Raw genomic sequence first — 15440 nt, 5'->3', positions numbered from 1 at the left:
GAGGTTGGATGTTCACCGATCAGGGATTCCTCAGCTGTGATTCCAGTTGAGTTACCGACCTCTGCAGCCACAGCAGGCGCTGTGATTCTCCAGCGGTTTGACTTCAGCCCTGGAGGTGCATTCCATTGTCTCTCAAGACAGCCGGATGCCAACGAAAATAGGTTTGGTTGATAGGGTTGTAACTAGCCCAGGTTTTGAAGGATATTCAGTATTGGTGCTCTTCCAAGTTTTTCATGTGTACTTTGCAGGAGTCAACTAAGTTGTTCCATGCATGGGACAAGGTGTGCTTCCTCCTGCAGCCCCTAAATCTGTTCTGGAGGGCTGGGGGCACACAGGGGAAGAAAGTCCTGTTGCATGAGCAGACTTTGTTCCCCCCACACCTTAGCACTACGTTGAATTCCACCCACTGTTTTATACTTTTAAGAGCCACCTTGGGTGGGCTATCCCGAGAAAGGTGGCATATTTTATAAATAAATAAGCAGATCACAACATAAGGAGAACTGGCTGTAGTGGGGTGGGAGGAGAGGGGTGAAGCAGCACAGGGCTAGAGTTTTCATTGGCACCCGTGTTTCTTGTAACATATAGTTCCTCTCTGAAAGTGCATGGAACCTGAATTCATCATGATGTATAGCCAGCTACCGTTCTACACTGAAGGAGTATGCGTGGCAGTAGTACTATACTGTAGGTTTTGCTTGTTTTGAGCGATCAGACTTTGGAAATACATGTGCAAAGGTGGCTTCAAAGAAGGCACTGAGCTGAGCTCTCTGTGTGTTTCTCCCACCCGGAGATTCAAATCGCAACATTTAGAAGAACTGGGCAATGTAGCGCTGCTAGTTCAAGGATGCTGTGTCGAAAAGAGCTGTTGACAAATTGATTCCAGGTGGTTTATTTCCCAGTTTGTCAATATTTCTCTCTCTCTTTCTCTCTCTCTTTTGGCAAACAAGCTTTATTTACAAAAAAAAGTAAACATATTAATTTGCACGGGCATGTAAACCGTCCAACAATATATAAAGCTCTCTCTCTCTTTTTAATCACTCTCAAAACATAAAAAGGGAATGGAAAACGCTGAGGAAGAAGTTTGTAAACTTAGAAAGCAAAGCCTGACTTCATCAATGCCTCTTCCGTCCGATGTCAAATGCTAAACGGATACTGGCGTTTTGGTTGCTCGGTTGTGTCAAATTCAAGTTATTGCTTTCACAAAAGCATTGCCTGTGGATTCCCCAGCAACAGAGGGGCGAGTCTTAGAAGGGCATGGAAGGGCATTCCCAGGGGCTTGAATTTCAACAGCAATTCAGAGAAGGTTGTACAACCTAGAAGAATAAAGAGGAGGGGGGAAATGATTACACCTTCAAGTAGAACAAATATACCAAAGCAGTGCATTTTAGATGCAGCATGGCAACTCTTTTTCAGTGTGTATAAAATATGTCGCTGCATTTTACATTTTATTATGTTTTTATATTCTGCTGCAAGCTGCCCAGAGTGGCCGGGGAAACCTAGCCAGATGGGTGGAATATAAATATTATTATTAATAATAATAGTATCACTGCCATAAACTCATTTTGTTATATTATTATTATCATCGTTATTTATTCAGCTCCTGTCTTCTTGTTCCTTACAACTGGTAAAGTACTGCTAAAGAGAGCAACAGCTTGCTGGCCAAATTAACATATCACAATATTGTAGTTGATTTATTGAGAGGCCAAAGCTCAGGAGCAGAGCACAAGGCTTGCACGGGAAAAGGACCCATATTCAGTTTCCAACATCTCTGTGTGGCTCTGATTCCTGCATTGCAGGGGGTTGGACTAGATGACCCTTGGGTTCCCTCCCAACTCTACAATTATAAGATTAGGCTTAGGTTGAGATGGACCAACTTTTGCATTTTTGTACAGTCTTGGTAATCCATGGTTTTCTCAGTGTTATCCCCCCAAAATAATAATAATAATAATAATAATAATAATAATGGTGATTAAGAGCTGGGTTTTAATCTTACCTTCCAAGCCTCCAGCTAACAGCTGTGCCGGTGTTGGAACAGAATGATATATGAGGAAGCAGGCCAATATACTTAGCTGAGATGCGTCGGTTGGCTGTCCACTTAAATAGGAGTGCAAGCAGACGTCGCCTCCCTCTGTAACACACAAGAGAGGTGAAGCTCAGATTTAGCGGATGGAAGCGCCGCAAAATGTTGCAGTGTGAAATGTTCCTGGTTCAAGGTTCTGACAAGCAAGTGCATCCATGGATGCAACCAGCTCAAGGGTATAATGCACTCACTACCTGCTGATTTGCCCCTTATATACAATGCCTAGAGAGAGAAAAAATATTGTCTGCTCTTAAGTGGTTCTCGGGCCAATTCCCCCAGGAAATGACAGTCCAACTCTTAGCTGATAAAGACCTACAAATTACACACCTGGTAGACAAATTGGCTCTGGCAGCTAAGAAGCTATGTTGATGATTTCTAATTTTAAAACTTATTTGCTGTAAAAAAAATTATGCTGTAAAATTCTATAGATTATGTTGTGTGGTTTCAGAGGAAAGCCTTGCTCTTGCCCTCTGTCGTTCATTGTAAAGGCCCTTGGCTATACACACAACAATCGATGATAACCAGCCAGCCATGACCTTCCAAGATACCCCAATCCATTTGCCCTTCTCCTGGTTTTCCGTTCTATACCGCTCTCAACAGTCAAGTTGCTGGGTTCTGGGCTGAATATGCTTAAGACTCCCCCCCCTCCCCAATGATCAGGACTTTCTAATTTCTCTATGAGAATAGAACCCCGCCTTCAGAACTTCCTACTCAATGTGGGAAGAGGCGGAGCCAACTGAGATGGAGACAGGGCACAGGGCTATTCCCATGTGTATTATTTGAATGCTTGAAACAGGGCTATGGTGAATAGAGGGAAGCCAGAGCTGTTTGATTCCTCCCAGGACAAAGCTTATTAAAAATAATCTCATTCTCCAGGAAGGGGGGTGGACTTCCCTAGGAAGATGCACAGATAGTCCAGATCTCGCCCCCCCCCTTAATGGCACATAGGTGGGGAGTACCCACCATTCCCCCTCTTCTTTCCCAAAAGCCTCTGCATATTGAAATCTACAATACGCAGCATGAATTTGAGACAGTAGCCATAGCTGCCAAGTCTCCCGTATTCCCCAGGAAACCCCCGTTTTCCCAGCTGTTCCCAGCTGAAAAAAACAATTTTTTTTTGTTTCCCCCCGGTTTATTCTGGCGCAGCGGCCATTTTGGAACTGGGCGGAGCATGCTCAGAAACGACTTTTGATGCAGCTCTGCCCAGTTCCAAAATTGGTGCAGTGCAACTTCTGGCGCAGTGGCCATTTTGGAACTGGGCAAAGCAGCATCAAAAGCCGCTTCTGAGCATGCTCTGCCCAGTTCCAAAATGGCGGCAGCACTACTTCCGGTCTGCTACTTCGGTCCGGTCCCTTATTTCTCAGACAGGAACTTGGCAGGTATGCAGTAGCATGAACTGGAGCACACACTACTAAACAAACCCTCTCCCCTAAAGAAGCATCAGTTAATGCTACCATGATACCCTTTAAAAGGGTAAAGGTAAAGGGACCCCTGACAGTTAAGTCCAGTCACAGATGACTCTGGGGTTGCGGCGCTCATCTCGCTTTACGCCGAAGGAGCCGGCGTTTGTACCCAGTTTTTCTAGGTCATGTGGCCAGCATGACTAAGCCACTTCTGACGAAACCATAGGAGCACACAGAGACACCGTTTACCTTCCTGCCAGAGCGGTACCTATTTATCTACTTGCACTTTTTGGGGTGCTTTCGAACTGCTAGGTTGGCAGGAGCTGGGACCGAGCAATGGGTGCTCACCCTGTCGCGGGGATTTGAACTGCCAACCTTCTGATCAGCAAGCCCAAAAGGTTCAGTGGTTTAGACCACAGCGCCACCCGCGTCCCTATGATACCCTTTGGTTACCTGCAAAGAAAATATGCTTTTGTTTTTGTTTTAAATTTCCTAATGTTGAAGCTCTGTTGTTGTTTTTTAAAAAACCCTATTAGCAGCAGTATAAAAAAAGCAGTGTTAAGAAAATTGGTTTGCATTTTTGTTTTGTTTTGATATTGTGTATTGGTTTTCTTGTGCAAGCTGCCTTGGGGGTAATTTAAATTGAATGATGGCACAGAAATGAGTAAAACAAAATTCTCAGATGTTTAATGTTGGTTTCCAACGAAGTCATTGCATGAGTGGAACGATTTCCACCCGTGACACAGAATTTCAGCATCCTCTCCCGCCCCCACATGCACCCCCACACTGCCACCCCTCGCCCAATCTGCTCCGGGAGTTCCCCCAGCCCTCCACACACAAGGGGAAGAGAGCGAGGGGAAGTTCCACTGAACACGTGGAAGTTGTTTGGCTCGCACAATGACTTAACTGGATTCAGCCCATACAGAGCCAGGTGTTTTTAATTTTTGGAACAGCTTCAAATCACGGTGAGAACCGAATCGTTTTCAGACTTTCTGGCTTGCATGCACACACCCAAAAACCCTTACTAGAGATTACAAATGAACACTGGGTCGTTTGGGGGCAGAAATTTGTGGTCTTAAGAATTCATGGTCTTGGCTTAGCTATGTTGCCATTCAGAGGAGAGTCGTATCTGACAGCTGCACAAAACTTGCTTTATTTAGCGGTAAATCTCCTGCTACTTTTACCTTGCAGCCACTGATCCAAGGTATTATCGATGGAACACTTAATCACAGGTAAAAACTCAGAGTTCATAAAGAGGCCCCGGTGTGGTTTCTTCCCCATTCTCTCCTGGTGACTTCTGGAATTGAAAAATTCTAGAACCAACTTTATCTGCCACAAGTCAAATGTCTCTGACATTTCTCTTTTTTCCAGTCTTCTCACAGCCTAGCGGAAAAGGAAAAAAGAGCTTGAAGTAACTCAATACTGTTGGAGCTACAGATAACTAGCTTATAAAATGAGTCGTTTAGAGACTTTAATAATAATAATAATAATAATAATAATAATAATAATAATAATAATTTATTATTCTACCCCGCCATCTGGCTGGGTTTCCCCAGCCACTCTGGGGGGCTTCCAACAAAGGTTAAAAATACATTAAAATGTCACACATTAAAAACTTCCCTAAACAGGGCCAATCAGAAAGAAAGCTTAGGGGGAGCTTGCATGATCAGTGTCACAAGGTGGCATGATTCTGCTACGACTACTCATTCATCCAGACACGTTTCCATAGGTTAAAAATCAAGATATACTGCGATTAGAAATGCAACAGGCTTATGGTCTTTGCTTTCTCAACGGGCAAAAACCAGCAGGGAAATAAGCAACCACGAGCAAAGCCACACTTTGCTGAAATGAAAAGGATTGCGCAGTTTTACCTGGTCAATTGCGATGTAAGCCGGCAACATTTCGGGATTCTCCTGAGTAACACACTCGTACAGGAGAGAAGAGAAAAGGTCGAACACTTCCTGTTTCTAAAAAAATGAAGAAGAGGTAATTCAGGGGGAAAATACACTATACATGTTGCAGTGGGTGGGGAGCCAGCTGTTACTGGAATATAACTCCCATTGCCACTGACCATTGGTCATGCTGGCTGAGGCTGATGGAATCCCAAAATAATAATACAGTGGTACCTCCGGTTGCAGACGGGATCCATTCCAGAGGTCCAGCCCGATCCCAAAGTTTTCGCAACCAGAGGACCGCTTCTGCACATGCGGGAGCGGCAAAACCCGGTAAAATACTTCCAGGTTTCCCACTTTCGCATCCTGAAGTTTACGTAACCAGAGGGTTATGTAAGCCGAGGTGTGGCTGTAATCATCATCATCATCACAGAATCATAGAGTTGGCCTCCACAAGGGCCATCCATTCCAACTCCCTGCCAAGCAGGAAACACCATCAAAACATTCCTGACAGATGGCTGTCAAACCTCTGCTTAAAGACCTCCAAAGAAGGAGACTCCACCACACTCCTTGGCAGCAAATTCCACTATCGAACATCTCTTACTGTCAGGAAGTTCTTCCTAATATTTAGGTGGAATATTCTTTCCTGTAGTTTGAATCCATTGCTCCGTGTCCGCTTCTCTGGAGCAGCAGGAAACAACCTTTCTCCCCCTCCTCTATATGGCATCATTTAATAAATTTGAATAATAATAATAATAATATTTATACCCCACCCATCTGGTTGGGTTTCTCCAGCCACTCTGGGCAGCTTCCAACAAAGATTAAAAATACATTAAAACATCAGTCATTAAAAACGTCCCTAAACAGGAAACATGCCTGTTGCATGTCTTCTAAACGTCAGATAGTTGTTTTATCTCTTTGACATCTGATGGGAGGGCGTTCCACAGGGCAGGCGCCACCACCGAGAAGGCCCTCTGCCTGGTTCCATGGCATCTGGGAGGGACCCAAGCTGCTCACACCGGCATACTGCCTACTCTGCTGGTACCTTAATTAAACTTTGGAGAGGCTGATTTTGTCAACTAGAGTGCGAATCATCCCACCCATACGTTCTTTTATTTTTAAATTCCTCCTATGCAAAACTAGGATACTCTAGTCTTCACAAAGCCTTACCATAATTCCCAGCAATTGGGCATTTACAGGCATGCTGTCTTTGAGAGTGGAGTTTCACTATATATATATAAAATAGATACCTGTATTGTTATCTATCCAGTTGGCTAGAGCTATCTTTCATGGCACCTGTTCGCACATCATGTGCTTTTTTAATGGGAAATGATGTCCTTCAAAACTTCTGTGAATCCAGCTCTTTGCACATTTTGCTATCAAGAGCATCAAGTGGTTTTAAAAGCTCTTTCATCGTCATCTCTGCCAAAGCCTGCCTTTTAATATATTTTTTTTAAAAGCTAGGTTTTGCACCTGACAACTTACTTGCCCCGTGTTTGCAGCCGGTTTGCAGTAATAGTCAGCGAATGAAAGCAGTGCAGGATCAGATGTAAAAGCAGAAATAGCTTCTGGCTGAAAAGGAAGGTGACATTTAAAATTAAGGATTGTTTCTTTCTTTGTGGTTCATGGGGAAACTGCAATTCATACAACCCTTCCTCACTTTAGCCTGCCACTTCCCAGACGAATGGTCCAGCCATCTTCAAAAAAACCATAATGGAGATAACACTACCCCTTAGCAAAAAGCTGATCTGAAAATAGATTCACGCAGCTGAAAATCTTGCTACCTTACCAGCACAGCTGAGCCAACAAAGTTGTGTCATTTCAGCCCTTTGGGAGAGAATGAGACAGGCGGATGAAACTTTCCCCAACGCAGGTCAATTTCTATGCTATTTTGCACTGACCACCGAGGGATTTGGAGTCTTCCCAGTGGAATTTCCACCAGAATGACAGCTGCCTCTCACAGCTTGCGTTAATTTTCCAAAGATGACCTTTCCCTTATAACCACTGACCTCACAACCCAACGGAAAATTCAGGTTTTACCGCTTTTTGCTTGTTATATAGCAGGGATCAGCAAACTTTTTCAGCAGGGGGCTGGAGGGGGGGGGCTGGACTTTTTTTTGGGGGGGTGAACGAATTCCCAAGCCCCACAAATAACTCAGAGATGTGTTTTAAATAAAAGCGCACATTCTACTCATGTAAAAACATACTGATTCCCGGACCGTCTGCGAGCCGGATTGAGAAAGCGATTGGGCCAGATCCGGCCCCCGGGCCTTAGTTTGCCTACCCATGTTATATAGTTTATATTCATTGCGGCTTTTGTCACCCAACAGTGGCCATAAGGACTACCTTGAACGCACGGGCATCCGCATTTCGGTGGGTGACAGTCTGCGCCAAAAGGCTTCGCCAACCCATTGGGTCCTCTTTGTATGAAAGCTGCCCAGCCCTCAGTTTTACATACAGGACTCCATCTTTTGAAAGAATTGATCTGCAAGAAGAAATGAAGGTTTGGGGGTTTTTTTGGATTAAGAAGTTATGCATGCTAATTCACATACCTTGAGGACAGATACTGCAGCATCATTGCACCATGCAACACCTGAAAGTTCCCTACAAATGCCGAGGTGAAGCACTGTTGTTTTATTCTGCAGAGTTTTATCCACTGATATACATTTATATCCAACATAGAACTCCTTACGTTCCCAGGTGGGCTCCCATCCAGGCACTGGCCAGACACACACCTGCTTAGCTCCAGCAAGGTGGCTGCATCATGAACCCATAAGCTATGCATTAAGAGTTGTTGGATAAGGATATCTGCATGCCTACTGCCATGCAGAGGATGAAAGAGAAAGCCAAGAAAAAATGGCAGGGAGCAAATGTCACAAAATGGGAAGGAGCTATGAAAGTTAATCAATGAGGCAAAATATATTTCAAAAAGGAGAAACCCAGATTTCCTTGAAGGTCTCAGATTTCTTTTTTTGAGCAGATTTCTTTCTTTTTTGAAGTAGGAACACCATTTTGAGGGATTGGTTGGCTATCTTCCCTAGATGCTTTCAATTCTATTAAGTCATATGATTTTATTGCCTGTTTTCACCCTGCTGATATATCAGCAAACCAGATGGAAGTACCGGTATGTGATATTCCTGTTGCTGTTCTGTCCATTTTCATACTGTGTAACACCTTTGCTCCAGCAGTCTGCATTGGATCCATTTTATAACATGCACAGAGCTGGATCTCTTGTGAGTTTCACGTGCAAAAGGGAGGAAACGTCTGCTCTGCTTTGCAGAAGATGTGAAAAATCCACAGGCGTTCCACACATAGGAGAAAATTGCTTGATCAAGGATAACATTTTTTAGAAACAACAAAAGCTCCGTATCTGCTTAACACCAGCCACTAGACAACTTCTACATGCAAACAGATTTTACAACAATTGGACTCTGGTGTGTCTGCAGTGCAACCATAATTGTGGGCTGTTATACTGTTATTGCAAAAGCATCATCAGGACGACTTACTTCAAATGGTGTGTGCCTCTGCTTAAATCAATCAGCAGTTCCCAGTATCGGGGGCCTTTCACTCTGATCTGGAAATATAAAATAAAGATAAAAATCAGTTACACAGGGAATTATACATATTCAAGATAAAGGGACCCCTGACCATTAGGTCCAGTTGTGACCAACCCTGGGGTTGCAGCGCTCATCTCGCATTATTGGCCGAGGGATCCGGTGTACAGCTTCCAGGTCATGTGGCCAGCATGACAAAGCCGCTTCTGGCAAACCAGAGCAGCACATGGAAATGCCATTTACCTTCCCGCTTGGAGTGGTACCTATTTATCTACTTGCACTTTGACGTGCTTTCGAACTGCTAGGTTGGCAGGAGCTGGGACCAAGCAACGGGCGCTCACCCCGTCACAGGGATTTGAACCGCTGACCTTCTGATCGGCAAGCCCTAGGCTCAGTGGTTTAACCCACAGCGCCACCCGCGTCCCTTATACATATTGGATGGGATCAAAACACCACGGGCAGTGTCACTCACATCCAGGGACTTTTAATGTCCTCCCTTCCATGACCTACAACATGCATGGTTTATTAGACCTCTAGGCTCTGTATTCCATAAGCCACAAAAGATGCACCTGAGATGACATTCCACCAAGGATCTTTCCATTCCTCAAACGGAAATCCAGAGCGGGACTGCAGGTGCAAAATAGGTTTTTTTGCAAACCAAGTTTAAAATCAGAGTTGTTAAACCGAGCAACCTAACCCCAAGCCCTGTCTTCACTAATTCTCATGGTATCGCACCCTACTTTCTATAATAAATATCAAACCCATGTTATCGTAAGGGACGATACTATTTCCATCCCTTGCATCTTGGAATAACACTATGGCTGCTTCTACCCCCACCCCCAGCTGTGCTTGTTGAGGCTGATGGGAGTTGTAGACCAAAACAGCAGGAGAGGACCCAGCCGAAGAAGGCTGCCATAAAGCAAGCTCCGTCATATACCTGCTTCAGTAAGTGGAGTTCTGGAAGAAGAGTGGGTGCCATCAGTTCCTCAGTTGTTTCCTCATACCACTGAGTTCCCTTTGGTTGGGGGGGGGGGGCAGAAATACAAAATAAACCACACACTTTAGTCAACCTATACCACTGAAGAAAGCACATGACAACCATGCTGGCTCAGGGGGAACTGTGTACATTCTGCCCCCAACCTTTCAGGTAAGTCCCCTTCACCCCACAGAATCAAGTCTACCTTGTAGGTAACCTCCAGCAGTGAGTAGCAGGGCGTATCTGTATCCACGTCCACAGGGACAAGGAGCCTGGGCTCTGCTGCCAGGACATACAGGTGCCGCAAGGCCTGGAGGTGATACCTGGGCATAGAAAGAGTGCAATTACTGCAGGAAGGTTATTTTAAGGCTCCGTCCTGGATCTAACTGCATTCAACAGGCACCGGGAAACCGAAATAAAGCCTCCCAAGGTGCAGAACAAATTATATGTTGCTGGGTCAAACTGAGCTTTCCTAGGATCTTTCTTTTAACCAAATCTGCTGGTTAAGCCTTACCTGTTATCCGTACTGTGAACTGGGAAGTGAGGATACACAGCACAAAGCAGGGCAGCTATGGAAGAATTTGAAGTGCTAAGTGAGTACCTGAAAAGAAAGAATATATATATATATATCTCCCTGATTTTATATTGATGCAATAAAAGAGCATGGAATTGGTGCTTATCCCTGCAAAGCAGAAATTAAGCGCAGGTTATCAAAGATGTTCATTTCTAACAATAAATGTCTGCTCTGTAGGGGCTGTGCAAGGCAGCCCTAATATAGTTCAGGGTCCCCAATGCAATGATCCAAATTGGGCCCCAGACTATTTCAGCCGCCAAATATAAACAGAGGTGTTGCAGACTCCTAATGCTTAATTAAGCTTTTAAACCAAAATTTGTCACGCATTCAGTGACAATAGTGGGGGGGAGGAGACATGCCAGCAGTGAGTCTTACCTGCATCGTCTCCTTCCCCCACCCCTCTTCTTTGCTGCCTTACAAACCCCCCACACACCACCACTTCTGATAGACGCAAATCGCTCCAGGTGGACCTGACTGGGGTTGCCTCAGCATGAACAGGACAAATTCCAGATCCGCCAAATGAGTCCAGGATTTGTCCAGACCAGATGCACAGCGCTACTGCTCAGCCCCTCAAATTTTTACCAGACACCTTCCTGTGTTTTTAACTCCTCCCTGAACTTCTGAGTCCTTTTAAGACTGGAAATTGCTGCTGCTTCTTTTTCTTTTTTTTAATAAAAAAGGCCAAAGGTTACCTCGATATTGCAATTAAGTGGTATACAAATTTTCATAATGAATAATAATACAACAATATCTACTTTGGAAGGGGGGGAAAAAGGATTGTGGACGTAACGAATATGCAGGGAGATATTGGGGTGTTGATATGCATATTTGCTTTGTGGGGGGGGGAGGTTTCCCTTTGAAATGACGTTATTACCTTCCCCCTCCCAGAAAGAGGAGCCCAAGAGCCATGTGATGCGCCATGTGGAACCCATAGTTCATCTCCCCACCAGTCTTCTTGTGCATGAAGCGGCAGAGCTGGAGGACCTTCAGGTTTCCTGATCCCGCCATCACCATCGCAAGGGACATCAGGACCACACTCAGGCAAGTCTCCAGGTTGTAGTGACCTGCCTTAAATATGTACACAGAGGAGGCAAGTGGTCAGTTCCCCTTGTATCTCCTAAGCAGGCAAGCAACACAACCCCAGGCTCAGGAACAAGGAAGGTCTTCTTATTCAGAAATTATTATTATTATTATTATTAATTATTATTATTATTATTATTCCACCCTTCATCTGAAGACCACAAGGCACCTCCACAGCAGAAAAATGCAGAATGAGAACGCAAAATACACAATAAAAGCAAAAGCAAACCAATGACTTCCCTCCCACAATCCTATGCATGGCTACTCCCTGAGTTCAATGGGAATTGCTCCTAGCTAAGTGTGTGTATCTGGGTTTTAAAAGAAGGACAACCATCAAGGTGTCTGTTGTAACCATTCCTCATAGGGGAGAGGCTGCTCCTTCATCTAAACTGGGATGGCAGGCAAAAGGTAAGTCAGAACTCTTGGGTGGTTTGCAGCAGGTCAGCAAAGGGGTTCCCAAATCGCTGAAGGAGCAGCAAAACGTGTATCTAAATTGGGTTGCCGAATTGAATAAACTTTCGGGGGGGAAGCCAGGAGTTGATTTTTTGCGCGAAAGGACAGTCCCACTCCCTTCCACACTTGGAAAACTTCAGTTCGTCCAAAATACAGTTCCCATTTAGATCTCAAATAACCCCTACTTTAGAATAGCTGCACTGGTTTCCAGTTCATTTGCAGACCCCATTCTAGGTCCTCAGGTGTGCTTAAAGCCGTAAACGACGCAGGCCCCAAATATCTGAAAGACCACATCCTTCCCCCTACAGGGCCTCTTGGGCACTGACATTGGGAGAGGGCCCCCTCTGTCCTCAGACACTTGGGGGGGGTGGAAGCCTGCAAAAAGGACTTCTCTGTGGGAGCCCCTAAGTTGCAGAACTCCTTCCCCACAGAGATGCGCCTGGCACCTTCATTGTACAGCTTCTGGAAAATGATACAAGATGCACCTCTTTACCCTGGCTTTTAGCATTTGAGATGTTTATTTTTTAAGACTCACCTTGTTTTTATGACTGGAAGTTGTTTAAAACTGTTTTTAATACTGTGTTTTAATGTTGTAACTTGCTCTGGGACCTTAGGGTCAAAAGTAGGCAATAAATAAATAAAGCAAGCTGTGGAGCAAACTCTGAACAAGTACCCATTTCTCTTCTGTTTGTTTAGCTAGCAGAAGGGTAGGTTACTGCAGTACTTGAGGACATGTGGGGTCAGGGTCATGGCCCAATGATCCCTCCCCCCCACACACACAAAAAAATTCAACCAAAACAGCATTATTAAATTAATTTACTATTAACAATAGCAAATCTTGAGAAACTTACTATGGAAGCCGTAGCCGAGGACAAACACTTCATGAAATCTTTTGCAAATGTGTGCTAGATGGAGGAATTCAAAATTGGCACATGTCAGGAAAGCGCAAGAAACAACCATGGGGCAGGGAGTGAACTTGGACTCTCAAGACATGCAAACCACTCACTCGTCCCCCCTGCTTAAGTCTCGCCCATAAATATGCATCCTTCATTCTTCTTTCGTAAGAGATCAGAAGAGACCTGAAAGCCACCTGGCCTTGAAGCAAACACTTCTAAACCTATAATCCAGAGGTAAGAAGCAGGGCTTCCTCAGTTTTTGCCCCGGTTTCATCAAACCACACACACTCACACTGCAGCCTCCCTTTGCAACCTCCCGGAAAACAAGCTAAAACAGTGTTTCTTCCAACGGGCACCCTATAATGTTCTGAACATTATATTATTGCAGCAACAAAGCTGCAGGTTATTTTAAGTTATCTGTTGTTGCTGTTGCTGCTGGCCCTTTGTGGATCAAAGCAGAAAGCAGGCATGAGCTAGTTGTCCCAGGCATGAGATGCAAGTCTATGATAATAAACCCTGACCAGCTACTGATGCACTTACCAAGCAATTAAAGGCAGCTAGGTTTTCTGAACCGGCAAATCGAAAGCCCAAAGACAAACAGGCCCCAGCGATGATGTAGACATGAGCCTGCCTAAAAACAAATGTTTGGCATGACGTGTGTCTTCATATACAGTTAAAAGATTATATCAAATTACACTGGCTTCCACTACCTCTCTGGTTAAAAAAAAAAATCATGCAATTGCTTGAGCTAACTTCTGCAACAGGAAAGTCCTAGAGAAGAAAATGGGAGGGATGAACTGACCTGTCCTAGGAACGCTCGCAAATAGCATTTGCTCGTTCAGGATGCTGTTGCTACACACTCCTTTCCATGAATTTATCCAGTGACTCAGCTGTAATGTTCAAGGGTCCAAAACAACATGGAAGTGGTCAAGCACATGGGACTTTAGAACAATAAACTGGGGCTTCCATTGATCCAAGCAATTGGACCTGCCCATGTGGTTGTGGGCCTTTAAACGTTACAGCGGTGCTGTGGGATGACCCTGCGGAAAAGAGGCTCCCGCAGTGCAACGGTAACATTAAAAAAGGACTTGGGACACGGAATTAAGATGGTTTGGGAAAGTAATCTTGATACAACCTTGTTTTGGGGTTTATATATTTTCAAGAGGTTGTTCTCATATTGCTAATACAGTGCAAAAGTGCAACCGAATCCTGGAGCTTTGGGACTAGATGGATGGAAAGAAAAAGGAAGATTGGCAAAAGCACTTATTCAGTCTTTCTATTAACTTCCAAAAGCTCAACAAGCAGAAGGAGATGCCCACACAATCAGCCAGCGTGGTGTAGTGGTTAAGAGCGGTAGACTCGTAATCTGGTGAACCGGGTTTGCGTCTCCGCTCCTCCACATGCAGCTGCTGGGTGACCTTGGGCTAGTCACACTTCTTTGAAGTCTCTCAGCCCCACCCTTCTCACAGAGTGTTTGTTTTGGGGGAGGAAAGGAAAGGAGAATGTTAGCTGCTTTGAGACTCCTTCGGGTAGTGATAAAGTGGGATATCAAATCCAAACTCTTCTTCTTCATCTCTAAGGGTGCCTGATGACAATACATTTGCAGTACAGGCATTTATGCATGTTCAATTCACGCATGCATGGGAAAGCAGCAGGGCTGTTGCGCTTCCCCACACGTCAGCTGTTAGCCGGGAGTCTCAGCAAAGCCCTGTTGCACCTCCGGCTCACGAGGAGACTTTCTCCAGAGGGGAGCAGGACTTGGCTGAGCAGCTCGGCAGACAGGCAGGGAAGAAGCTTCCTCGCATGCCAGCTGCTTCCAACAAGACCTGCTGCCTCTCTGGCTCACATGGATCAAGGGGTCTGACTCCATATATATTTTTTATATTCATTGACTTTATATACCGCCCTAAACCCGGAGGTCTCAGGGCAGTTCACAAAAAAGACCACAATATCTATATATATAAAAATGTAAAAATCCTGAAAGTGCAGGTTCCACTTTTCTCCGTAACCGCTTGACCGATCGTCCTGAAATTTTGACACAACGATCCAGGCCACTCCCCGAGCGTTGTTGGGGACAAAAATCCCTCAAATCACACACCTGGGCAGGTATAGACCTGGTTTTCCACCAAGTCAAACAGCGCCCTCAAGTGGCATAATACCCTCCTCCACCCCTCCCTTCCTGTGAAATCTAAGCCACACCCACAAACCAAATGACATCATCAACCAAGCAACTGAAACCACCAAGGCGGCCATTATCAGACCCAGACTAGGCCGCTTTCCAGACTAGGCCAAGTGGAGGTAGGGGCCTGCCTGGGGGTGTGTGTGTGTCTGAATAGAGGGCAGGGATACGTAATGGGTCAGAACAGGGTGGGGGGAGACACAGGGATGAAACCTGCCCTCTCCACAGTATCTCGCCTCGACTCAGGGGGACTCTGAGGCTCAGGGGGATCTGAAGGGGGGCTATTACCCTCCATTTCATAGACTAACGCACAGCAACGCGTGCAGGGCCAGCTAGTATAAAATTAAAATAAAAAC

General features: G+C 45.0%; 1 protein-coding gene across 6 annotated transcripts in view; it reads right to left on the bottom strand.

Annotated features, from left to right (window-relative positions):
* Window positions 1-870: 870 nt before the first annotated feature.
* ANAPC1 (anaphase promoting complex subunit 1) overlaps window positions 871-15440 on the bottom strand; it is a 51902-nt gene continuing 37332 nt past the window's right edge. For all 6 annotated transcript variants that reach the window (XM_035111104.3, XM_035111102.3, XM_035111103.3 and 3 more), the window contains exons 36-48: window positions 13446-13536; window positions 12861-12914; window positions 11351-11544; window positions 10417-10503; window positions 10108-10225; window positions 9864-9941; window positions 8879-8946; window positions 7719-7857; window positions 6858-6944; window positions 5352-5447; window positions 4665-4863; window positions 1991-2125; window positions 871-1310 (exon numbers count right to left, since the gene is read on the bottom strand). In XM_035111104.3, coding sequence (XP_034966995.3) covers window positions 1195-1310; window positions 1991-2125; window positions 4665-4863; window positions 5352-5447; window positions 6858-6944; window positions 7719-7857; window positions 8879-8946; window positions 9864-9941; window positions 10108-10225; window positions 10417-10503; window positions 11351-11544; window positions 12861-12914; window positions 13446-13536 — 1462 coding nt within the window. In that variant the 3' untranslated portion in view covers window positions 871-1194. The remainder of the gene's footprint in view (window positions 1311-1990; window positions 2126-4664; window positions 4864-5351; window positions 5448-6857; window positions 6945-7718; window positions 7858-8878; window positions 8947-9863; window positions 9942-10107; window positions 10226-10416; window positions 10504-11350; window positions 11545-12860; window positions 12915-13445; window positions 13537-15440) is intronic.

The sequence above is a fragment of the Zootoca vivipara genome, chromosome 3, assembly GCF_965207765.1.
Source record: "Zootoca vivipara chromosome 3, rZooViv2.hap1.1, whole genome shotgun sequence".
NCBI lineage: Eukaryota > Metazoa > Chordata > Lepidosauria > Squamata > Lacertidae > Zootoca > Zootoca vivipara.
Note: the sequence above shows the minus strand (reverse complement) of the source record. Positions and strands in the feature narration are given on the sequence as shown.